Source organism: Tasmannia lanceolata, unplaced genomic scaffold, assembly GCF_043159265.1.
Source record: "Tasmannia lanceolata isolate RefF3 unplaced genomic scaffold, GAP_Taslan_0.1 ptg000015l, whole genome shotgun sequence".
NCBI classification, from domain to species: domain Eukaryota; kingdom Viridiplantae; phylum Streptophyta; class Magnoliopsida; order Canellales; family Winteraceae; genus Tasmannia; species Tasmannia lanceolata.
In genome coordinates, this window is record NW_027518692.1 from 18364517 (window position 1) to 18388734 (window position 24218).

Below are 24218 nucleotides of genomic sequence, written 5' to 3' on the forward strand. Positions count from 1 at the left end.
TCTACAAGAGAAATGATATCACCACTACACTGCATTTTGATGATCGCACTCCTCACATTATTAAAAGTAAGGTATGGCCCGCCACCATAGGATGATCCAAACGTCCATTAGATGGGCCACAGCCTAAACAGGTTGTGCACGAAAAATCATTTCCATAGGGTGATCCTAACCCTTTGATCTATAGAGGGTTATCCATCTATCGATCGGAGTGTTAGGATCAACCTATGGAAATGATTTTTGATGCACACCCTATTTGGGCTGTGGCCCATCTAATGGACTGTTTGGATCATCCTATGGTGTGGGCCATACCATACTTCTGTTATATCTTTTTAACATTTTTTTGTTTTTCAGATCCTTACTGCGATTCATTCACTTAGTATTTACAAAACCATCTGAGTGTTTTAACACACTACCAGGTGGAGAGGATGTACAACAGATTTCAGTTCAATGATATGATTATCTGATTCAGTGACTTGTCAATATCATGCCCTACATAGAAGAGCCATCAAGATAAGCAACACTCGTGACATGGATAATCTTATTCGGAACAAACATCAGGTAAGGACTCAACAAAAATGAGATATGGGTAACGTTAATCCACTGGATACCATCAGAACTTCGCATTTAAGCATACACTTGGAGGGGCCAAACTAATTTACACTTGCCCTCATTGGTCATTGGGGGGGCCATGGCCACTAAACTAGCTTAGAATGCATATACAGCCAAAAACCATAAAAGAGATTTTGCAAGTCACTGGGGGGGCCGTGGCCCCCCTCATGCTCTATGCGCCTCCGCCCCTGCTAGGAGAGACTAGTACCAGGATGGGTGACCCCAGGGAAGTCCTCTTGTCACCCCCTCACTTTTACCTCATCATCTTAATGCTACATTGTACCTGTTCTCCAAGTGACGAGAGAGTGGTATTCATAAACATTGCTATAAGATGACATCGAAAACTCAAAGGTTGTATCCATTGTTAATTTAGGTGATTTTATAATGCTCACTCTGAAACAATATTAACAGGACCTCAGTATGACAGATGCGTGAAATTCAAGTAACACGAAATAAATTTTAATGTGTTCAAATCACAGGATCACTTTTCAACAATCATTACCTGACATTCCCACAGGGTACTTTGTCGCACTCTATCCACCCTCCATCGTCCGTCCTCTCGAAGATGCGTGGCTTCCTCCTAGGAAATGTTTCTCTCCAATTTGGATATTTAATTAAATAGTCGAACACCCTGCAAATCCAATGATAACTAAATTAAAATGATGTTAACAAGATTTGAATTCCCAATATGAGATGCAGAAATTTTAGCATACAAGAAAACATCCCACAGGGTACTTTGTCGCACCCTATCCACCCTCCATCGTCTGTCCTCTCGAAGATGCGTGGCTTCCTACTAGGAAATGTTTCTCTCGAATTTGGATATTTAATTAAATAGTCGAACACCCTGCAAATCCAATGATAACTAAATTAAAATGATGTTAACAAGATTTGAATTCCCAATATGAGATACAGAAATTTTAGCATACAAGAAAACATATTCTGTCGAGTTTGGAGTAGAGTACAGAAATTCCATTGAACAAACAATTTGAGACATCTAATTGAGATCACAAAGACCATTACAAAAGAATGCAACTGGAATAATCGCCAAGTTGAACCAAGTCCTTGAAATACTTTACAAATTGGTACAAGACATTGCCAGACATGTTTCCTAGTTCTATATAGATGAATGTATAGTTCTATCTATCATTTTCTACCAAAGGGGCAATTTTGGTTCTTTTCAAAAAGCAAAAGAGATACCTAATTTCCTATCCACCATAAGAGGGCATTTGTAGCCCATTGATAAGACAGCTAGGAACATCTGTTCAGTCCAACTTTATGCTGAGTGGCCTATCCATGTGGAACCTATAGGTGAATGGTCGGATCCCCCTCTACTCAATTGTTTTATGTGGAGACCTCATCCCAAAAAGTTAGTTGTACTGGTCAGTTCCCGGAAAAAGATACAAATTCCATCATCTTCAGTTTCTAAATGTGATGTGCAGATATGGATCTGGGCATGTAATCTGAAAATATACCAATCTGACCATTTAGTATATATCTCAATTGAGCCAATTTTCTCTTTTTCCACAGGTTTTGTTTTAATATCTGTAAAAGTATAAAAGATAAATAACGCCTTTCTCCAACAGCTTAAGCTTTTGGAGAAGTTGGTTAGTTAACATGGTATCAGAGCTAAAGGTCTCGAGTTCGAACCTCCCGGATAGCAAAAATTCCACATGCGATGGTCGGCCCAAAGTGGGACCACATGTGCCACGTGTTTGCCAAAGTGGGCCACACGTGCAGGGGAGTGTAAAAGTATAAAAGATAAATAACGCCTTTCTCCAACAGCTTAAGCTTTTGGAGAAGTTGGTTAGTTAACAATATCTATGCATCTAGCCAATACCCATGTCTACATTAGTATTGAGGCTTTTCGAAACTCGTGAACTGTATCAGGTGTACCAATACTCCATGAGAGAGAGAGAGAGAGAGAGCCCACCTCATGGTTTTGGGGAAAGAAATGGAGTAAGTACCACGACTTGCCTCAATGTAAAATAAACTTGCATACTTGGGGTTTGGAGTCATTGCAAAAATATAGAGAGGAGAGGATTTGCAGCCACCTCTTACCATTAGAACCCGAACTCCAATCCTATCTCTCAAAGATTTGGGTGAAACCCATTTCATCTCATACACCATCATGAGCCCATCTCCACCGATTCATCTGAACTTTACGGCTGCAAAAGAAGGCTGGAATTGGGTTTACAATTGGAAAATCTCAGCCAGAGCTTGTAAAAGAGAACAAAAGGCCGAAGAGGGCTTGGTGGATCGGAGAGAGGGCTATTGGGATGAAATGTTCTTGCTACCGGGAGATTGGATCCATAAAAGATGTGGCTACCACAACTTTAAAAGTAGACACTTATGTCCATGTTGTCAAAATCTGAATTTTAAGGTCTCTGCTTCGAAGGTCCCAAATCCTAAGGAATTGCTTGAGGAAGTGGTTGGAGGGTGGCCTGACTCAGTTGAAATTCAAGTTCGTGACGAAGGAGGAGTCCCAGTAATATCAATTACTGGTAAGGAGGTGGAGGATCGTACACAATTTCTAAATGCATGTCTGATAGGCAGGATGAAGGTGGAAGAATGGGGTTTAGAAGACCTTTGGCGATGGACAAAATGGTTTTGGGATATACCATCCTTGACCCAACCTTGTATCCTTAGCAACAACGAGGTTCTCTTCATGTTTGAGTCTCCGGAGCTGTCTTCCAGGATATTGAGGAAGGGAGGGCAAGCCCTTGGTCACTATCTCCTCTCACTTGATGCGTGGAGCCCAGGTTACCAACAGGGGCGAGAGCAATCTGGGTCAATTTCCACGGAATCCCTCTTCATGCGTGGGCAACATCGACGGTTGAAGCCTTGAGGGAAATTTTTGGGCCAGTGTTGGAGATGAAAATGGACTGTATAAGATTTGTATCGGCAAAAATGTTCACAAGTGAGTGGAATTTGTCGAGGTCATTTGTTCATCTCCAGGTCCAAAGCTGTTGGTTCACCATTGGGGTCGAAATACATGAAGAAGAAATCAACGAAGTGAAAATGCCTGAATCTGTGAGATTGGAAAAAACGCGAAACACATCAAGGCAGGTGCTCCATCCAGCAAGTTCAAGGTACAAGGCTAAGGCAAATCCCTACCGTTGATCAGGATGCGGCTAAAAGGAAATCTTCAACCGTAGATCAATCTCTCACTAGACATTGTTCGAAAAGCAGGGCTCCGAATATTCCCAGGGGCCCCTTCAGTCGGGTTCAAATTTGGAGAAACAGGCGGCCGAGCATAATTAAAAAAAGAAGCATATTCAGTTGTATGGCCCACTCACTGCTGGAAGTAACTTAGGACGGTTGGAAAATGTAAAAGGACACGTGGAACCCAGCCTAAAGCTAAGGACATGGCGTAAGGGAAAAATAGATCACTCGGATCAGAAAAAAATAGGTCTGCAATCAAAAGCGAGTAGATTCTTGGGTTCTCTAAAACACTGTCCCGGTAACTTCTCTCCTAAACTAAGAGGAGGATTGATCACCAAGGTAAGGAGCTGGCCCCACAACAGTGCGTTGAAGCGAAGAAAAAGTCGTCTTATTCCAGTGGGCCAGAGCAGGAGATACCCCATGGAAAAATCCGTCTCAAGTCAAAAGGGGTTTGGACCAAGGAAGCAGGATTCTTCCCTGGGAGTGGGGAACCTCGATTCCCGGGTTCTCGAATCCCCAAAAACTAGGAATCCCGGTTCGAATTCGTCGGAACCCGATTCCCACTTTTGGGAATCGCGGTTTATGATTCCCCGGAAACCTGATTCCTACTTTTGGGAACCGCGGTTTAATGTTATGCGAAACGCGATTTTCCGGAGATTCCCTGGTGATGCCCAACTCTCCAGCGATTCCCCAACAATTTCCCGGCGAATCCCAGGTGAATCCCCGCGACTCCCCGATGACTCTCCGGTGACTCCCCGACGATTCTCCAGCGACTTCATGATTCCCGCTTCCGACCATCCCGGAAGCCTTCTATTCCCGCTTTCGATTCCCGTTTCAATTCCCGCTCTGGCAACCTTGGTTTGGACAAAAGAAATTGAAACTTCAATCACCATGTTGGAAGGAAAAGATGGCAGAATTGGTGGTCGAGGAGGCTAATCAGACTCACAAGAACTCCAGGGTGGGAGAGATCTTTTGTTAAGAGGAAGTGGGGGTACTGAGGGTTACAAACATTTGTCTCTAATGAAGTGTTGAGTTTAGACATGGTTACGTTTTTGTCGTTATTTTCTATTAGTGGAGTGGGGAAGGAAAAAGGGATGTTCAAAGGGGAAGTCGGGTGTTTTGTTGTTTAGTTTGTGGAATCCATGAAGTTGGTTTTAGTTCTGTTGGTCAGTGTTAAGGTGGTGTTTTAGAATGGTGGATTGGAGAGATAGCAGAAGTAATTATCCCATATAATGTCAGATTCCAGGTGCGCCGAGGAAAGTATTAGATCTCCAATAGCTTGAGAGACCATGGTCTTTCGCTAGTTGAGGCAATTCCGCTTGGAAGAAATTCTTCTACTCTGCTATTAGTAAAGGAATGTGGTGGTGTTGCTGGTAAAGAAGTGTCGGGGTCTCTTGAGGTTGGTTGAGGAAGCCGATGGATGTAAGTTGGAATGATTGTAATGCACGGCAAATGGCTGGGCATGGGCGGGGAAAGCTTCTTTTTGGATTGATTGTAGAGTAAAACCCACCCATGGTATGGTGCAGGAAGAAAGGACCCAAATTTTTGTTGTTTTTGTTCAGTCTTTCTGCCTCAGGGTATGCTTTGGCCAGCTTTATTCGATACTATGTAATGCCAATTGGGACTCCTGGTCCCCAATGTAATTTTCATAGTATAAATGAAAATATGTCAACTTTCAAAAAAAAAACTTGCATACTTGCCCTTTAGGCATGTATATAATTACAATACTAAAGCATGTAAAACGACTATTCTACCCTACGACTAGTACACCATGTGTTACAAACTGTCAATATTTTCCACACACTCAAATTGATGCACAAAGTCATAAAGCATCAATTTGCCAACGAAAAAACATTTGAGTGAGAGACCCACAGCTTTGGTGAAGACAACCACCAATTGGTGTTCAGATTGAATATCTGGAAGTGTAATCAAACCTTCTAAATTAATCTGACGAATGAAATGACAATTGACATCAAGTTATCAAGTCATCAATATGTTTTGAGTGCTGATAGGAGACTAGATTGGTGGCAATATGAATTACACTCTTATTGTTTGTACCTTGGAGACTACTCTTGGTGCTGACACTTTCATGATCTCACAAAGTCCCCAAGGAAAAAGCACTATCCTATGGTACAACAACAATTATCTGAGCCCCCTGTCCAGTCAGCATTTGCATAAGCAACTAGGTCTAGAGATGATGAAGGAAACATGGCTTTAAATATCCCCAAAATTTCCCCCAAATAATCGAAATGTTTACATTTCCATCCACCGACACGAAATCTACATGATTTCCTTTCATGTCATTATTTCTCCGAATTTTGAACGAAATTCCCCAAATTCAATTGAAATGGTCGGAACGAAAAAAATGGAAAGATGTTTTTATTTGCATTTTATTTGATTTCATTAATTTAGAAAATAATATTGTTGTAGGCAACATCATATTTGCACTTTCAAAAATTTGCACTTCTTAAAAATTTAGAGAATAATATTTGCACTTTAAAAAAAAAAAAAATGTTGTAGGCAACATCATTGAACTGCACAACAAAGTAACCATATCTTATGCATGGGAATATGGGATGTGAGATCGGCACGGGACCAATAATACCTCGTAACTTTATGTGGTATTGACGTAGAGTTGGGAGTCCTTAGAGAGGAATTGGTCATTGTGCTTTCTTATACTTCATTACGATGTTTACTTTATTCACTTTATGTTCTAGACATGCGCAGTAACACATGTCACTACGTTTTCGATGTGATTAAGCCATTGTGGATGGTTTTGTTACTTATGCGATGGTTTCTAAGTATGTATTTGTCCTTATTCTAGCATTTCCCAATGTTTCATCTTAAAATTTCATCATTTGAATATGTTTTTGTTAAAGAATACATCTTTTAATCATTTGCATATGTTTCCATTTGTTTCATTGATTTTACAAGATTTCAATCGAAACCAAAATGTTTCCATTTCCCTCCTGACTGAAACCGAAATTTAAAACCTTGGAAGGAAAAAAGGAAGCCATGATGAAAAATATGATACTGTGGTGCACAGCGAACGGATAGGATGAATGAAGAGCTACGAAGTGACGCAGGATATGGACAGCATGGCAGATAATTGGACGTGCCATTGTCAAATAGATCAAATTCCTAGGCAAATGACAATAAATAGTGGGATCCTGAAGTGAAATATCATCAGCTTGACGAAATTTCACATTAAGCTCAAGAGGAGTATGCACTATTTTGGTATCTGTGAGGGGTGCAAGAGTAATGAGATCTTTTGAACTTAGTTTGGTTAACTAATTTTAACTCAATCGGAGTGTGACACCCCTAAACCAATAAAATATGTCAAATGACCCAAGTCTGTCATCTTAAATATGGGCAAACGGAATGACTTCCATTGAGCTATACCTCCCATGTCATCTCCAGGTATGATGTCATCTACACAGATCAGGTTAAGGGAGTGATAAATCGGCCCCTTTTAACGGAAAACGTTAGGGCGTGTGAATTGTACACTTGTACGGTGTTTCACTGCAGATGAAAACTTTATTCACACACCCTGACGTTTTCCGTTAAAAGGGGTCGATTTAAGATATATGGGGGTCGATTTATCGCTGCCCTAAGTATATTGTGATATGTTTATTATTAGAATGATAAGTCTGCGGCAAGGTTTTAAATTTTGGTTTTTATTTTGGTTGCCACAAAAATTGAAACATTTCGGTTTCGGTTGGAAATTTAGGTGGAAATCTTTAAACATATGGAAAAATATGCAAATTATTGAATTTAAAGATGAAACATCAGTAACGGCTAGAAACCGTTACAAAATCAAGACAACCATTCATGATGGCTTTAAAACATCAAATACCTAGTGATATGCACTGTCAGGCATGTATGATAATTTAGTACATACCCAATTTCACATGTAATTCATATAAATATTTATACATAATACATGCACCACATCCACATTTCATAAGACAATTGTGTAATATATTGATTTTTTTTAATGGTAATATATTGAGACAGTATAATTATTACATAAATATACTTATGTAATTATATAAATTATATGGGATTTGCTAGTATCCATTACACAAGGCATTTCGCGGATGGGCTGTTGCAAGTGAGAGCAGCCACACAGGTTTTAAATTTCGGTTTTTATTTTGGTTGCCACGAAAATTGAAACATTTCGGTTTCGGTTGGAAATTTCGGTGGAAATCTTTAAACATATGGAAAAATATGCAAATTATTGAATTTAAAGATGAAACATCAGTAACGGCTAGAATGAGCACAAATAAAACCTTAAAAACCATCACAAAATCGAGACAACCATCCACGATGGCTTTAAAACATCAAATACCCTGACATGCACTTGCACTGTCGGGCATGTATGATAATTTAGTACATACCCAATTTCACATGTAATTCATATAAATATTTATACATAATACATGCACCACATCCACATTTCATAAGATAATTGTGTAATATATTGATTTTTTTTTAATGGTAATATATTGATACAGTATAATTATTACATAAATATAATTATGTAATTATATAAATTATATGGGATTTGCTAGTATCCATTACACAAGGCATTTCACGGATGGGATGTTGCATGAGAGAGCAGCCACACAGGCTCACTTTTCAGCAGATTTTGTCTTCATTCATGAGGTGGCTGCTCTCACATGCAACATCCCATACGCGAAATACCTTCTGTGATGGACGCTAGCAAATCCCAAATTATATTATATAAATATAATTATGTAATATATTGATGCAGTATATATACTATTATACTTACGATTTTGGTTTACGCAATTCGGTCGTTTTGGTTTCAGCTTCAGTGGGGATGGAAACAAAAACATTTTGGTCATTTTGTATCGATTTCGGTGAAAATTTAAAACCATGGTCCTAGGCACACTGATGGAAATCTTTGCTCACTATAGCTACTCTAAATCTGTCAAACTATGTATGTTTAAGTCCATAAAGAGACCTCTTAAGCCGGCATACCAATGAAGAATGAGAAGGTAGACAAAGACAAGGAGCAGTCATAGATTGTTTCTTGCAAACTTCTTTGGACTGTTCGAGCTTCTCCACCACTCTCTTTGCCTCCAGCGTGCGAGATTCAAGGTGGATGTGTAGGCTTTCCAAGTGAGATCTGATCATTTGTTATTTCCATCCCTATTAGCTCTTTTTGATTCATAGAGACCCTTTTAGAACTATACCCTTGTTTCTACCTGATTCTTAAGATCGTTTATCCCATGTAGATGGTCAGTTGGGCCCTAGTTCTATTGTTTGTTTTAATTGTTAGATTGAGTTCAGACACTTACTCTGTTGGGAGAGTTGCCTTATTTCCCACCACCGATTATGGTGGGTTGTGGAGGGAAGGTAAGCCAAAATAGAAAGTCTTCTTTTCTAGGTTTTTTAGAAAACCTAGTGTATAAAACCCCATTCTCCAACGTGAAGGCAAGGGGGAGAGTCTCTTTTGGGTGTGTCGGCTGCCCAAGAGAGGCTAGAGAAAGAGAGAGAGAGAGAGAGAGAGAGAGAGAGAGAGAGAGAGAGAGAGGGAGAGGGTGAGAGGGAGAGGGAGAAGAAGAAGAGAAGTGGGTTTCTTCCTCAGGGTTTCTTCTTGGGTCTTTTCTTGGGTTCTCTTGGGGTTTTCTCTTGGGTCATTCTCTTGTATGGTCTTGGGTTTGAGAAGCAAGGAAAGGGTTGCGGGTTGTAGGTTTTGGGTTAAATCCATTGTAATCCTTCTATATTGTTTTTCTCATAGCAGAAGATCGTGTTTCTAGCCTGTGGAGTAGGCTTGGCCGAACCACGTAAAATCTTGGTGTTCATCTTGTAGCTTGCTTGTGTTATTTATTTTTCTTTTCCGTTAATTTGTGCAAGATCGGATTGATTTGCCCGGCGGATTTTCTCAACATACTCCTTGCTGCCATAGTTATATTTAGGGAAATGTTATCAACACTACTATATTTTGACGAGGGCACTCCTCACTTTATTAAAAGTACGGTATGGCCCGCACCATCGGATGATCCAAACCGTCCATTAGATGGGCCACAGCCTAAATAGGATGTGCCCCAAAAATCATTTCCATAGGTTGATCCTAACCCTCCGATCTGAATGTTAGAGGGTTGATCCTAACCCTTTATAGATTGGAGGATTAGGATCAACCTATGGAAATGATTTTTGGGGCACATCCTATTTAAGTTGTGGCCCATCTAATGGACGGTTTGGATCATCCTATGGTGCAGGTCATACCGTACTTTTAATAAAGTGAGGAGTGCCCTCATCAAAATACAGTAGTGCTGATAACATGTCCCTATATTTATTTGTCATTTTTTTGGTGTGATTTATTAATGCGATGCATGTTTGGGCGGTTTCTTAGACTTATGGTGGAATTTTCTCAACGGTTAAACTAAAGTAAGCTTCCTGACACAAATCGACTAATTTTTGGAGTGCTAATATGGAATCAGAACCAGTCGTGCTATTTAACATTGAAGATTGATACATTTGGCTCTTAAATTTCTCCATAATTACCCGCAAACGGAGATTTGCACAAGGATTATAATTCAGTGAACTAAATCAGAAACTTGTTTAATTTTTTTGGTTCAATGCTAATATGCTATCCTGCAAAGTCTAAGTAAATAATTGAAGCTTCTCAAAAAACTCCAAATGCCTTCTCTATTCATGCGAATTGCGAGTATGAAAAGCTCAGGGTAGGATACTTAGAGACACAGCATTATGAATATATATACAGAATGAAGTATTACAAACAGACTGAGATAACGAATTACAGATGCAAGGTAAAAAACAAATTAAATACATAAATGCAACACCCAAATAGGTTCCTAACTGATCGAATATTTATTCTATCATATAGGCAAAGCATAAGAAACCTTATTTGTCAAGTATATACATATAAAAATTACTGTGTATTTCTCTATTATTTATTTGTTTTGGTGTTAATGCAACACCCAAATAGCTTCCTAGTTCCTACTGGTCGAATATGTATTCTATCATTTAGGCAAAGCATAAAACACCTAATTTGTCAAGTATATAAATATAAAAGATTAGTGTGTATTTCTCTGTTATTTATTTGTCACCCCAAAAGGATGATTTGGGAAATAAACATAGCAATGTATTTTGGTGTGAATGCAACACCCAAATAGCTTCTTACTGGTCAAATATTTATTCTATCATTTAGGCAAAGCATAAAACACCTAATTTGTCAAGTACATAAATATAAAAGATTACTGTGTATTTCTCTATTATTTATTTGTCACACCAAAAGGATGATTTGGGAAACAAACATAGCAATATAATACATGAAAACCCAGAGATAACTCAAATAATTTTCGGTATCATCTTCATACCTTCTTTCATTTTCAACAAAGTCAGGGGCCTCAGCAGAAGGCGAGGTGGAACATTTAAGAAGGATTTCTGAATCGGAGTGTTGTGGGAAATAAACATAGCAATATAATCCACGAAAACCCAAAGATAACTCAAATGAGTTCCAGAACTATCTTCATACCTTCTTTCATTTTCAACGAAATCAGGGGCCTCAGCAGAAGGCGAGGTGGAACAGTTAAGAAGGATTTCTGAATCGGAGTATTTCTGGAGTGTCAAAGCATAATATTTCCAATCTGGTGTCCTATTTCAGTAGGAAAAAGTTCTTAAAATGTTACAATAACTTTGAAAATGCCCCAACAGGATCAGCTAAAATAGTTCAATATGCATAACAGCTAAAGAAATTTTAAATGAAACTATCTTCGAGAATGGAAATTAATATGATCCTTCACCAACATATAAATCAATATCATGTACGGAACACACACTGTGCCACTTCAGCAATTTCATGCTTTCAAATATAAGAATTTTCTTACTTGTTAGCAAAGTGAGAAATCACCATGAGATAAAAATCAACCAAAATGGCCATCACTGACTTGCTTTGTCTTTAACCAGAAGAGACTAAAACCAAGTCTTGAGGAGTGTGTTAGGGTATTGATGCAGCAAAAGGTTAAAAATAACAACCCCTCCCCCACCCCGCGGCACAAATTAAATAGAAAAGAAGGGATAGGTAGAACAGACCATAGATCCTGTTGTACTTCCTATAGAATAAAACATAAGTATGTAATAAATGTTTTAAAACTCACCAGCTCGAATGTGAACATGATTGAAACAAGTTGGTTTTTGCACTCCTGAATTCTTACAATAACAACGAGTTTCACACACACACGCACACGCACACGCACACGCACACGGGCACGCACGCACGCACGCACGCGCACACACACACACACACACAGATTTTACCGAATTCCATTATTTTCTTCTCCTTCTCCTTGGCTCGATTGTGTGTGTGCGTGTGTGTGTGTGTGTGTGTGAGAGAGAGAGAGAGAGAGAGAGATTTCACCGAATTCCATTCTTTTCTTCCCCTTCTCCTTGGCTTGATTGTGAACACGACTGAGACAAGTTGGTTTTCACCATCCAGAGTTCTTACAATTAATACGAGTTTCTACGAGTCAAAGACATGTGCAGAGAGAGAGAGAGAGAGTTTCCATTCTTTTCCTCCCCTTCTCCTTGGCTCGAATGTGAACACGACTGAGACAAGTTGGCTTTTACCATCCTGAGTTCTTACAATAAATACGAGTTTCTACGAGTCAAAGACATGTGCATATAGAGAGAGAGAGAGAGAGAGAGAGAGATTTCACCGAATACCGAATTCCATTCTTTTCTTCTTATTCTTCTCCTTCTCCTTTCTTCTTCCCCTATAATGGTTGAAAACCAGTACTTATTTTCCCTTTTTTTTTCCTCTTTCATTTATTCTCTTTCTTCTCCCTCTCCTGTTCTACTTCTCTTCATTTTGCTTTCTGTTTTTGCATATTTTTACTTTTCAGTCAAGGCATTTTTCTCTTTTATTTTCTTAAGCTGCAAAGGTGCTGAAAGAGGAAAGAGAACCATGTGTAAAACATTAATGTATTTTCTTGAATTTTGGGATGAATGGCAGAACCCTATACCTTGGCATGTTTATATACAGGAGAAACTTTTTGCATGTTTAAAGCTGAAAAATCCTTCTCTATTGGAATCTGATTGCGTTTTATGATTTTTTTCCTGTTTTTTACTGAGGAACTCTTCTAACTGCTTACATGGCTAATTAAAGGCCTAAAATGGAAATTAGGATCGGATATGGGATACCGTATCCGGCTGCGAGTTGGGCGGGAACAGGCGGTCATTATGACAAGTCAATCAAGGGCAAAGAAGTGGTCAACCTCTTCCTCATTTTTTGTTCTCTTACAGAATGCTTCACAGCTTCACCTCTGCAGAGTGCTTCACGGCTTCACCTCGCGTAGGGCTCTGAAAAACTGCAGCTGTATCCCTATTGTAAAGGGATTTAATACCTTGCTAGAATTTCTGTTATCCATCATAGAGATGATGATTTAAGTAATTTATCATTGTTAGTTCCTACTTACGAATTTTTCATGGGTGATAGGCCCTCCTTGATGCAGGACTATCAAAGGAAGGGATTTATACTCCAGTCTGACACCGAACTGATGTGGGGCGGATCTATGGAAGGAACGTTAGGAGTGAAAAGGATGATATTCACCATACATTGTCCTTGTACTTGGGGTCAACAAAAGAGAGATCAAATTTCTCTTATTAACTAGCACCTCACTTCCTTTCTTGAACCATTGTATATTGTAAGGATCCGTTCTGGTGTTTCCATCATGAAGACTGACAAAATGAGCACTCAAGAGAGGCATTAAATCCCTCATCTCACTAAAGAAATGCATGAATCTTGAAGGAGGCCGTCTCTTCCGACAACTATCCAATAGTGTTGAGTTATTCCTTTTCAATCCAAAACTTGGCAGCTTAAACCAGATAACAATTTAATCCCACTCCATACCGCCTTAACCTCACCCTCGAGTCCTCGACAGCATCACTTGCATCACAGGAGCTTGCATAAGCCGAAACAATCATGCCATCAGAATGAAAAATAAGGTGCCTCAATTCCAGCAGCATGGATAGTAGCCCCATCCCTACTGAAGTACTGATCATCTTGATTCTGTCGTCAAAATTATACTTAAACCAGGCAACTGGAGGGGGGCATCAAATGTCTGGCGAACAGGATAAGGGAGTTTAATCTCTACTAATAGCAAACCAGTCAAAACTGATGTCTTGCAATAATATGATAGTAAAAATCGGGCCCACCAAAATTGTAGAACTTCTAAAACTAGACTACCTACTAGATAAAACATTGCACTCATTTTTTTCCTTCCCATTGCCCACCAAAACCTATAAAAAATTTACACAATAATTAAATAAGAAATAATTAAAAAATCTCAACAAATCATATTATTTTAATTTGCCAATTGCCGGGATAACTGGAGCTTTGTAGGGCCCACTATTGATACTATCATGATGCATCTGTCACCTCCAAGCCTACTTGATCTCACTTGACCCTCTTCTTCTCTTGGATCAGGTTTGCAGAATTATGGACTTGTTTATGAACTTTGTTGGCATCACTTTGATACTAATTTGATGTAGTGAAAGGTATAGAAAAAACAACCCCCAACAAAAATAAATAGAAAAAAAAGAAGGAATTAACTCTAGAGCTGTAAGTACATCCTCTGGAAGCAAAGAGAAAAAAGGAAGAAACCAGCAACGTGTGTAGTGATATGCATAAAGTTCCAATTTTCCAGATCTAAAACTCCTTGAATACTAAAACACTAATGAGAGACTTCTAATTAAGACTCCTACAAGCTTTTAGAAACACTCCCAGCCATAACACGCTTCTAAAACCCAAAAATCAAGTTTCTATTCTAACTCAACATAGAAATAGACAAAGACAGGCAGATTTTTGCTATAAACTTTGAGAGCCCTCCAAAATTTCAAGTAGAAACGAAACAATTCGACGTAAATTAAAATGGCAAGATTCCCCAACTTTTGGTACAGCCAGACCAAGGTTGGGTGCCTGCTGATGCCAGCATGACATCATCCGCAAGGGTCTCTTCTGACCCTTCTTCACCCTCCGAGCATATATTGCCTTGACAGGGATGGGAGATGGAGTTTCAGAGAGTAGTCGGCCATTTTGATTTGCATCATGTGTTCATAAAGTACAGTTGATTGTTGAAAAGTTGAAACTAAAGTTGGTCGGTCATATTTTCAGCATGGGACTCTTTAACTTCCATATAAGTTGTGTAATTGAATAAATTCCTTTTTTTTTAAATGGTAATTGAATAAATTCCTTTCTTCTTTCAGAAGGTTTCATTGGAGAATTATTATGCTATATCAAGCTGATGACACAAAGTTAAAAATTACCAAGAGCAAGGGGCGATTTGAAATCTGTCATGGTGTGTATCATATGTCTCTAATAACTTGCCATTCCATATGGGATCCATAGAGGACACAGTCACTCGGATTCTCCTGACAATTTCATCTGGGCATCTCGAACTTCTGTCAAACCTAGCAGGACTGATTGACCCACTGGAAGTTTCAAACTGAAAAGCAAAAAGGGGCTACATTTCAGAATCCGATAAATGTCTCAATAGGAAGAATGAATTAAACTAAATAAGCACATATTTGTACAACTACAGTATGGTGATAAATAGCAGTAGCTTCTGTGACTTGGACATATATCTGAGTCAGACCTAGTGATCCCAACTCAATGCACAACACATGCATAAAGCTAATGGATGATATATATATATATATATATATATATATATATATATATATATATATATATATATATATATATTAAATAAATACTTATTGGTTCTTATATAATATATGCAAAAGAAAAACCTACCAAGTTGCCAAGTAACTTTGGAAACGTTAGCAAGTTGACAAGCTTTTAAAGAAACTCCCAAGGTATCGCATGTTTCCTAACATTATTAATGCTCATTTTTAGGGTTTATTTTCCTTTTTTCAGCTTTTACCGTTTTTCTTTACATTCTTCTTCGGGTTTTCAATTTTTTTTTCCTATTTAATGTTCTTCTTCTTAGTGTTTAAAAGACAGATGCAGGTCAAAATGTGGCCAAAGCAAATCCTAGGAATGAGCTTCTAGCTCTTATGCATCGATGGAAAGTAGATTCCGCACAACACGTCAAATACTCGGTTAGCGCGGCTGGGCCCGTTTGATGCGGTCATAACTCGGGAGAGTCAAAGGAGTTTTGATTGACTTTGCAAGGCAACACACGGATTCGGATAAGAATGCAGCCAAGTTAAAAGGGAGTCGACTCAAGTAGTCCACGATGACAAAGGGCAGTTTTGAAACTATGCTTCTTCTTTCCTTCTCTTTCTTCCTTTTCTTGGTCTGGTTTTTAGAGTTTTTTCATTTTTTCATATTATTCGTCTTCTTGCTCAATTTTTAGGGTTCTTTTCCATTTATTTGTTTATTTTCTTCTTTTTATCGTTCTTTCCTCCTCCTTCCCCAATGAAAAAAAAAAACCAAATATCGGGCAAGAAGAAAAAATGGTATTTCATTCTTTTTACCCTCAAAACTTGGTGTTGGGAGTTTCTTTAAAAACTTGGCAGCTTTGTAGTTTTTCCTATGGCTCCCTTTCTTTCAATGCAAAACGGGTGTAAAACAAATACAAATTCACGCCCATTTTTCCACTTAAAATGGGTGTAAAATTTGTTTTACACCCATTTTAGATCGAAAGACAGCCTCTACAAAATATATGTATATAAGAAATTTATGACTTTGACATACATCAAAATTATATAAGTAGAAAAAAATAATAGCAAGAACAAGAAATTAGATACATTAAGATTTTACTCCCGTAAATGTGTCAGTGTAGACACATATGTCCACAACGCAATTTTTCTAAAATTAAGTGCCTTTTTACATAGAAGATACCCAATTATATGTGTCATGATTCATGAAGTAGCTTCCAAGCGTATACCTTATTCAAAGAGAATATTCATGATATTGCTGACGGATGTGAAAGTGATTCAAATTTTAACTGCAAGCACCCTCTACAAAGAATATGGAAGCACACTGGCCAGGTAATCTTGGTTAATAAAGCATGAGGACTGGGTATTGCTAACAATAGTTCATATTTATGCATATGATAAGAAGAATCGATAGATAAAAACAAGGTAAGACGTATTTTTAAAATGATAAGGTAAGATGCATGTTATAAACTAATAAACAACAATCTCCTAGAAATAGACCCGCATAACATTTAAGGGAACAAACAACAACTGCATTTTATGGTATTAACAATCAAGGTTTTAAATTTTGGTTTCGATCGGCACAGAAATGGAAACATTATGGTTTCGGATCAAATTTCTATGAAAATCTTGTAAAATAAAGGAAACATATGCAAATGATGAAATTTTAAGATGAAACTTTGGGAAATGCTAGAATAAGCACAAATAAATACTTAAAAATCATCACATAAGCAAGAAAACCATCCATAATGGCTTAATCGCATCGAAATCGCACATGTCTGAAGCAGTAAAATCAATAAAAAAAGTACATTGTAATGAAGTATATGAAAGCACAATGACCAAACTGTCCTCCAAGGACCCCAACTCTATGTCAATACCATATAGAGGTACGAGGTATTATTGGTCCCATGCTGATCAAACATTCCATGCATAAGATACGGTTACTTTGGTGTGCAAATCAATGATGTTGCCTACCAAATATCATTCTCTACATTAATGAAATGAAATGAAAATCATAACATCTTTCCATTTTTTGTTGTTCTGACCATTTCGGTTGAATTTCTGGAATTTCGGTTGAAAATAATGATGTGGAAGGCATTCATTGAAATTTCATATCAGTGGGCATGAAAACAAAAACATTTCGTTCATTTCGGGGAAATTTAAAACCATGGCAATAATCTAGAGGCACAAGAACTAAAATTTCAACTTCCTTATTGTTTGCTTGGTATTTGTCACAATCGCAAGTTGGATTATAGTTACTTAAATGTGGGAGAATTTCCAAGAGTGACACTCTAAATTGAGAACCAACATAGTCCACAGTTTACATTTGTTTAAATTAGTTGTGTGACTGTCATCAAAGAGAAAGGTAGGATGGCCATGAAAGCAGAACTTAAATGCATACACATTCGGTTAGAAATTAAAATAAAAATAGAAGTATAACGGAAAAAGAAAACAACCGCAACCCATCAGTTGTGGCGACAAGATAGCTGTTGTGATGCAAAGATGGTTTTTGTGTGACTTAACCAAGCTTGATCAAATGCATAGAGTTGGTCACAAAGACACAAAGAAACCAGTGTGTTAAACTACCACTGTCCCATGGATCCATGATATGAGAGCTTGCCAAAGACGTCAGATACGAATAAGCAATATGATGCAACTATCAATTGACAAAGACATGAAAGATCAGCATCTATACAAGATAACAAAAAAGAGCAAGTGGCCGAATGTAAGAAACTAAAATATCCATTTATCATCAACACATATTGTACCATCCATATGGCTAACCCCACTTGTCAGGGTACTAAAATTTTACAATCTAAGGAGTAGGGCAATAGAGAACCACGATTAGATTTCATAACTAATTTTGCTCATAAAGGTCATGTAGCGTTTAGTCAAACACCGTAACGGTTAAACTAGTTACTTAGCCAAAAAAAAAAAAAAATTAACAACACTTCATTGTCCATTTTGGCTTCTTTATTTGTAATAGATTGATAATATTGTTTGCACACAATAATAAGAACAATGGGTTTAGGAGGTCGAAGCATAAAACTCACCAAAAAACCGCTGAAGATAGGACATGCATTGCCGCCAGAATCTATTCTAGTATTGTGCCCAAGGACACATAGAGTTTGGATGTGAAATCTTTCTTGATGATTCTGCAAAGCTTCAATTATCTCGGAACACAGAGCCAAAGAATAACCACCCGATTTTCCATGGCTTTCCAATCCACGGGTATCATTGACATTCTGCAAACAAAATTAATCAATTGGATGACTTAAGATAGCCTGCCACCCGAATAAAATGATTATAGTTTTGGACTAGCAAGACAAGGTATAGGATCTTGAGCTGAACTTCACATGATGCATCTTCAAAACCACCAATCAGATGAACCTGCAGTTTACATGTTCCTTAGACCACTCAATACAAGCAAAAGTAATCAAAGGAAATAAAAGGATTCATCAACATAGCATGCAGAAAAGGAAGAAACAAACATCCAGGTCAGCATCTAAGTCTTGATCCACGACTAACGCCAACATTTGGGTGAGGCCCAAACCCACAACACATGGTGAATCCATATGGGCAGCAGAGGTACTGTGGTAAAAAACACAAAGGAATAAAAAGGGCAATGATAACAATGTAATCCTATAACAAAATGTCCAAATTCTTATTAGTTAACTATATCTAAGATAAGATCCTTACATCCCAGATTCACGGCTGCGTATAACAACGCCCACACATGTAGTTGCCTCATCTGTGCCAACAAACTTTTATATGAAAAAAACAAATAAAGATTGTCAATAAAGGCAATCAACAATATAAATATAATCCGAAACTGACAGTGACCACCATGACTTATGGTAAAGCTCTAACCAAAAAAATCAACCAAGAGAGTGAAGCAATTTGGGAGTTGGGATAGCTAATATGTTGTATATAAATTTGTTAACAAGAATTAAACCTCAAATCTTCTTTTTTTAAGTAATGTAAAATCCCAAATCATAACCATGCGGTCACTTGAGAATGCAATTTTGAATGTTCTTTCCTTTTAATATAATTAACTTGGGTCTAATATGAGGTAGATAACTGATATCAGCACTCCCTTGTTTTGATATTGGCAATCCTCTCTTTATTTTACACTTTACTCACTGCATGGTATAATTCCCAACAAGCTATCGACAGCCAAGCTGATAAGTTTAAAATAAAGAGAATGTTTGCCAGCACCGCCTAAATGAGCTTGATTCTTCCCCTTAAGGAAAGAAGGCTTTTCTTCCATTGAGAAAGCTTCCTCTCAGCTCTCTCGATCACATGGTCTGAAAGGACTTTAGGAGGATGGCCAATACAAAGAGGCAACCCCAAATAAGAAGTAAGAATGGTCGCTTCCCTACAATGCAAAATGTGCGTGAACCAATGATGATTACTTTCCTCCAAATTCAATCTCATTACAAATGACTAGAAGAAGTTAACTCTTTGCCCTATCACCACCTCATAACACCTTACGACTACATCCTCTATAACAAGTAGTCAAGACATCTCCACTCCACCCTATCATAGGCTTTCTTCATACCCAATTTGTAAAATGTACCACTTTGCCTATGACAATGACAATAACACACATTCATTAGCAATCAATGCACCACGATTTGGAGTTCAACTTACCCAAAAAAGCCCTAAGGCGATCTATGAGCACCTTATCCACAATCTTATATATGCTGCCTCCCAAAATGACCGTTTAGAACTCAACCAATAGAGGATTTGGCTGAGAAGTTCTATTTCTTCACTGTAGCGTCACTGTAGCATTCACTCTTGGTCAATGGTAGTCAAGATTTTTAAGATGCCTAGAAGCCTTCGCCAAGGCAATCCTTCATATCCTTTCATTTTTAGCATTAAGGCAGAGAGCAGAATGTTTGACAAGGCTTGTCAGTGTGGGCTGATTCAATGATTTAAAATTGGTCAATCTGAAGTGAAAATTACTCATCTTCAACATGTTGATGACATCATCATTTTTTGCCATGACGATGATTGGAATACTAAGAATTTATGATGCTATGAGGTTGCTTTTGGCCAAATAATCAATTTTGCCAAGTCAAGTGCAATGGGTGTCGGCCGGGATGATTGTGGGATTGAGAGGTTTGCAATGGTACTTGGTTGTCACTATGGAGTGAATCCTTTGAGTTATTAGGAACTTCCTATGTGAATTGGGAGACCCTCTATGAGTCTATGGGACTCGATGATAAAAAATAAAAATAAAAATGAGAGGAGCCTTTCCCATTGGAAGAACATTTTCTCCCTTGGGGGCAGAATTGCACTTTTGCGACTCAAGACACCCCTTGATGTATTTTTTGTATTTCCTATTTAGGTCTAGTTTTTTACTTGCATCATTTATCTTTGCAGATGCTTGATTATCTACCCCCTTGGTGTATTTTATTTTATTTTCTATTTAGGCCTAGTTTTTTATTTGCTCCTCTTTTGTTGTTTTTGTTCTTGCTCGATGATATCAGTCTCGTTGTCATAGCTTTGATTTAATAATTTCATCACCATTCCAAAATAAAAACATTTGTGAACAGTATTAAAAAACCATTATTTGCAAATAATCATATTTAACTTAAAAACCATTTGCATATAAGATTATATGCAAATAATTTTTAGAGGTATCCAAAGATGTCCTTAAGCAATAAAGTCACAGCCATTTCAACCTTCACCCACCTTACATTAACAAAGGGCAGCGTATTCAAATGCTTTGCCAAAGAGATTATAGGAATTTTCTGATGCAAATCTGCCAGAAAAATTCTCATGGATTTTCAAGACGTAGGCATGGAGGAAGAAGAGGAAGCGACTTGAGAATTTTGGGACTAAATGGGCAAAACTGCTTACTTTAGCATGACATCAGCAGGTGGTCCCATCCACTGAAGTTAAGGGAAACCTGCTGCTTGTAAAAGGGGAGGGGGTAATGAATATTTTTCTGGAATTGTTGTAAGACATTAAATGAGGTTTTGAAGAGTCTCTATTAAGGACAACTATATCGAGTGCAAGACTCCTGAAACTGCTATAACTCGAGCAAAAGTGGTATACCAACAAGGATAGAGACTTGTCTGGGTTGGGATATGATCACAATACTTGGAGTTCAAGATTAATTAGGAGTTTGAGTATATTTAGGTCGAATTTTAGAATTGCAACTAATTAGGACTTGATTTTCAGTAGGGAGTTCATAATTTCTGGGTTTTGCTGAGAAGTGAGAAATAGGAGTTCCGAATTCAACTTACAGAGTAATTGTACTTAGATTGAATTAGGAAAGAGAGAGGGAGACAAGTTTGAATACGAATAAAGGCCCTGGGACGGACAAGGTACACAAATTTTTTGAAGCTGTATTTTGTTTTCTGCCACTCAATTCTTTGAGCTCAAGTACTAATCTTTTCTGCTCCCTGTTCAAAACGAGAAGTAGAAGTGGCATAACTTTACAGAGAACTAACATTGTAGTTGAGCTAGACAGACCAATAGACCATATATAGTCAGCCTATTGTAATCCAGTATTCTACATGAAAATACACACTCATTTGGGTAATTTCTCAAAAAATAGCCCATTAGAAGAAGCATACCTTGACAAGCCTAGGGTCAACAGTTGCATATTCTCTTTGGAACAAATAAACGTGTTTAATCCCAGACGATTTCTCCAAACTGGATTGTTCAGAAACTGAAACCTTCATCTCTGGTTTAGCCTTGAATAAATTTGTAGCCAATACCAATGAAGGATGTTCCAACAAAGGAACCAATTTTTTATTTCCCTGGTCATAGAAACAAATCTCGAGTGGTAAAAAAACAATGTCAATATTGGCAGATTGTAAATGTTCAATGCTGCCACTTTCTATAAATCATCAACAGAGACAATAATTTGTAATGTGAGAACAAGTGTGGTAAGGCCCGAAAAAAAGTACATCACAAGTGGTAAGGCCCAAAAAAATACATAAACAACCAACTGTAGGCACAACCATAGTTTGCAAAACTCCATTTTAAACGGCGTTTTTTTTTTTCAAACAAAAAAAAGCATTTTATTGGTTTGTCGTTTAAAACTTTTACAATGAAAAAGCTCCATTTTTTTTTAGGAAAACATTTTAAAGACGTTTAAAACACGCTTTTAACGTATTAAACACGTTTTTTTTTTTTGCCATCTTTCCAACTTTACCCTCGCTATATTTTGCAAATGACAAAATTTTAAGTGCATTTTTTGGTGTTCCATTTCTTTTTGACAACGTTTTTTTCAACCACTACCGTATTAAACTCGAATTTTTCTCCTCCCGTTTTTTTGCCGTATCACGTTTTGCTGACTATGGTCACAAAAGAGACAATAGTTGGCACGACAGAGACAATAAATTGTAATATGAGAGTCAGTTCCTGTTCGTTTAAGATTATGAAAACAGATTGTGAGTGCCAAACCCATTATTAGACTCAAAATTGTGTTTAAATTTGAGTCCAATAATCAGTTTGGCAGTCACGATCGGTTGTTATAATCTTAAACGAACAGGGCCTAAGTGGTAAGGCCCAAAAAGTTCATCAACAACCAACTGAAGGCACAATAGAGACAATAAATTGCAATACGAGAGTAAGTGGTAAGGCCCAAAAAAAGTCCATCAACAGCCAACTCAAGGCACAATAGAGACAACAAATTGTAATATGAGAGTAAGTGGAAAGGCCCAAAAAAAGACCATCAACAATCAACACAAAGCGCATGCTACAGATACTACTAACACTCATGTTGTCTATTGGTAGTATAAGAAGTTGAACCATTCAAACAAAAATATAAAACAGAAGAGTAATAGCTAGAAGATGAAAATATTCATGATGATCCTGGTGATTTAATGATTATTATTGCGAAAATCGAACTGGGTTTTTCATGGTTTTTCCTCGCGTGCTTATACGAAGTCATTTAATTGAAAAAGGGCTTGATTAGGGTTTACCTCAGATGAAGATGAAGGAGTGGGAAAAGGAACCCCGTCTACGAAAATCATGGCTTCTTTTCGTGGACAACTCTCCCGGATGATCGCCGAATGTCCAATAAGGCCTCTTTCTTTGTAAAATATAATCTATGCGTATTTACAAAAGACCACCTATCTTTTAATTTATTTTCAAATGCCTTCGGTTGTTTAGAATAATGAAATGGCCAAATGGGAGATTTTCTATGATGTAATGCCTATAGTCCAGAGTTATGGGATGATTCAAACTGTTCATTTGTTGGGCTACAATGTAAACTAGCAAAAAAACCCGTACCGTCCATGTGATGGAACACAACATAAATACATTGTGCCCGTAAAATAATTTTCATAGGCTGATCCTAGCCCTCCAATCTATAGAGGTTTTCATAATTGTTGTTCCTCTTAAGGTGCCCAGAATTCGTCAATATTTTTACAGGTGTCCTGCATTCGTAATATCTTTACAGGTGTCCTACATTCGTAATATCAAACTTTCCGTAATTTAACCCGCACATAGTGAATAAGGAAAAGTAGTTTTTTCGTCATCGTTAGGGGAGCAACTTGGGTCTCAACCCGACCCAACCCGATTTTCAACTCGACTGGGTTCAACCCGACCCAACCCAGTTTCCAATTCGGGTCGGGTTGGGTCGGGTTGGGTCGATTTGATATGGTACCAATTGTTGACCACCTCAACTCAAGTCGGGTTGTTTTGGATTTTGAGAACCAATAGCGAGTCACCAATAATCAGTTTTTAACTCACAATCGGTTCTCAAAATCCAAACCAAACAGGGACTAACAATTAACAAAGGG

The 24218-nt window shown here is 37.8% G+C and overlaps 2 protein-coding genes across 8 annotated transcripts in view; one reads left to right on the forward strand and one right to left on the reverse strand.

Moving 5' to 3' along the window:
• Positions 1-24218, forward strand: part of LOC143893100 (immunoglobulin) — a 93563-nt gene that overhangs the window by 21513 nt on the left and 47832 nt on the right. The window lies entirely within an intron of this gene.
• LOC143893077 (protein N-terminal asparagine amidohydrolase family protein) lies at positions 511-23509 on the reverse strand. Of its 7 annotated transcripts, none has more exons than XR_013255709.1 (11): positions 23397-23509; positions 22041-22226; positions 19150-19214; positions 18942-19041; positions 18802-18840; positions 18504-18695; positions 15091-15269; positions 11303-11422; positions 1323-1453; positions 1112-1240; positions 511-892 (listed from the first exon to the last, which is right to left on the reverse strand). XR_013255709.1 is itself a non-coding variant. In XM_077398027.1 (11 exons), exons 1-11 carry the CDS (start codon positions 23445-23447, stop codon positions 871-873), a joined length of 1182 nt encoding a protein of 393 aa, XP_077254142.1. In that variant the 5' UTR covers positions 23448-23509; the 3' UTR covers positions 511-870. The 7 variants fall into 7 exon arrangements, 4 of the variants coding, with proteins under 4 accessions (XP_077254142.1, XP_077254143.1, XP_077254145.1 ...); XM_077398027.1 differs by having other exon boundaries at positions 1355-1453; XM_077398028.1 differs by lacking the exon at positions 1323-1453.